Source organism: Mandrillus leucophaeus, unplaced genomic scaffold, assembly GCF_000951045.1.
Source record: "Mandrillus leucophaeus isolate KB7577 unplaced genomic scaffold, Mleu.le_1.0 Scaffold224, whole genome shotgun sequence".
NCBI classification, from domain to species: Eukaryota; Metazoa; Chordata; class Mammalia; order Primates; family Cercopithecidae; genus Mandrillus; species Mandrillus leucophaeus.
In genome coordinates, this window is record NW_012102299.1 from 97838 (window position 1) to 99846 (window position 2009).

At 51.4% G+C, this 2009-nt stretch overlaps 1 protein-coding gene across 1 annotated transcript in view; it reads right to left on the reverse strand.

The window, feature by feature from the left end:
- HES1 (hes family bHLH transcription factor 1) overlaps positions 1–1482 on the reverse strand; it is a 2652-nt gene extending 1170 nt beyond the window's left edge. Inside the window, exons 1-3 of the mRNA XM_011981358.1 lie at positions 1052–1482; positions 818–913; positions 457–570 (exon numbers count right to left, since the gene is read on the reverse strand). Coding sequence (XP_011836748.1) covers positions 457–570; positions 818–913; positions 1052–1159 — 318 coding nt within the window. The 5' untranslated portion in view covers positions 1160–1482. The remainder of the gene's footprint in view (positions 1–456; positions 571–817; positions 914–1051) is intronic.
- Positions 1483–2009: the final 527 nt, after the last annotated feature.

A 2009-nucleotide genomic window follows, 5' to 3' on the forward strand; every position in this document is an offset into this window, starting at 1 on the left:
CAGCCACCTCTACACACTAGCGTGGCTGCCAAAGCCGAGCCACTCCTTCCCGATTCCCTGTCGCTGCATTTAAACCTATCTCAGCCACAGATCTGTCACCCCCACCCCCGCGCGCGATGTGACCTTGGACAATGCCTCCCAATCCATCATCCAAGCCTCGTTTCCCCTTCTGCAACGGGAGGGAGTGCTAAACCAGTGACCCCCAGGCTCCACGCAGTTCCAAACCGCCACAGTCCTAAGTCCTTTCGCCCCTACCCGCCGCCCGCCACCCTCGCGGCTGCAACCTCTTTCCCTCCCTTTCCGGAACAGTAACAACTTGGAGTTGTGGCTATAAATAAGCCCCAGACCGTGGGAACGCGAGAGTGAGCCAAGGCAGTAAAATGTAGCTGAATGCCTCTCACAACCACGGGCGGAAGTCTGGAAGAAATCACCGCGAGGCGAGCGGGACGCCCGCACAGGGGGACGCGGCGAGCCGCCCTCACCCGTCATCTGCGCCCGCTGCAGGTTCCGGAGGTGCTTCACTGTCATTTCCAGAATGTCCGCCTTCTCCAGCTTGGAATGCCGCGAGCTCTGCATAGGAGGAGGCAAGAAAAGAAAGTGAACCCCGTGTCAGTTGCTTCAGAGTGCTGGGGGTCCCTTCTCCCGGCCACGGAGCGCAAGCATATCTCTGGACCCCAGAGAATAAGGCCGGGCCCTCCCGCCTAGGAGAACGCAGTACCGGCGAGTGCTAGACCCCGCAGGCGGGGGGTTTCACTCTTAGTAGCTGAGAAAGTGTTTGCTTTCTCAGTAAAAGAAAGAGCAACATTTCCCCACTTACATCTTTCTTAAGAGCATCCAAAATCAGTGTTTTCAGCTGGCTCAGACTTTCATTTATTCTTGCTCTTCGTCTTTTCTCCATGATAGGCTTTGATGACTGCAAATAAATAAAAGAAGAGTTCTGTGTTCCCATGGGATCTGCCATTTCATCCCGGGGTTTCAACACAGAAAGAAGCCCCCCCCAACCCCTACTTAATCTTGAGGGGCTGCAGAGAGATACAGGTACCGCCCTTACCTTTCTGTGCTCAGATGCTGTCTTTGGTTTATCCGGTGTCGTGTTGACACTGGCTGGGGTAGCAGCCACCGGGGACGAGGAATTTTTCTCCATTATATCAGCTGGCATTTTCCTTTTTTTTTTTTTTTTTTTTAAATCTCTAGAGAATTTTATTTTTGGAGTTCTTCACAAAAAAGAATTCTTTGTGTCTCTTTTACTTGAGACTTTCACAAAACTACTGAGCAAGTGCTGAGGGTTTATTATTATATTTTGTGGCTACTTGGTGATCAGTAGCGCTGTTCCAGGACCAAGGAGAGAGGTAGACGGGGGATTCCACTGTTATCAGCACCAGCTCCGGATCCTGTGTGATCCCCAGGCCCTGGCGGCCTCTATATATATCTGGGACTGCACGCGAACGGCTCGTGTGAAACTTCCCAAACTTTCTTTCCCACAGTAACTTTCAGCCAATGGGAGGAGGAGACACGCGGCACCGCTCGTGGACCGCGCCCCCCCATTGGCCGCCAGGCACAAGGTCTGGCGGCCAATGGCGCGCGCCTGAGCCCAGGGCACCGGAGGCTACAACGTCAATCAAAAGGATTTTAACCCTTTGCTACTCTCCCTCTGGGCTTTGGTTTAGAGGTGATCTTTTTTTTCTTTCCGCTTTGGTTTTGGTCTTGTCCCTTTCTTTTGGAGCCAGGGTCTTTACCCTTTATGCCCTCTCTCATATGTAACAGAGCTGCTTTGACTGTAATAAGTTCATTTGAAACACATTTTTTAAAGGTATAAAAGGGCAGAGAAAAACATTAGCAGTGGTTAAAAGGGGGCGGGGGGGGGGGACGGGACTCGTGTAAAGGTGTGAGTTACCGACATATCTGAAGTTCCCGCTCAGACTTTACACATTCAGGAGGGTGAAAGTAGATCATGCAGGAAAAGGGCCATTTTTTTTTTTTCCTTTTTCCATGCAGAAAAAGGAAAAATT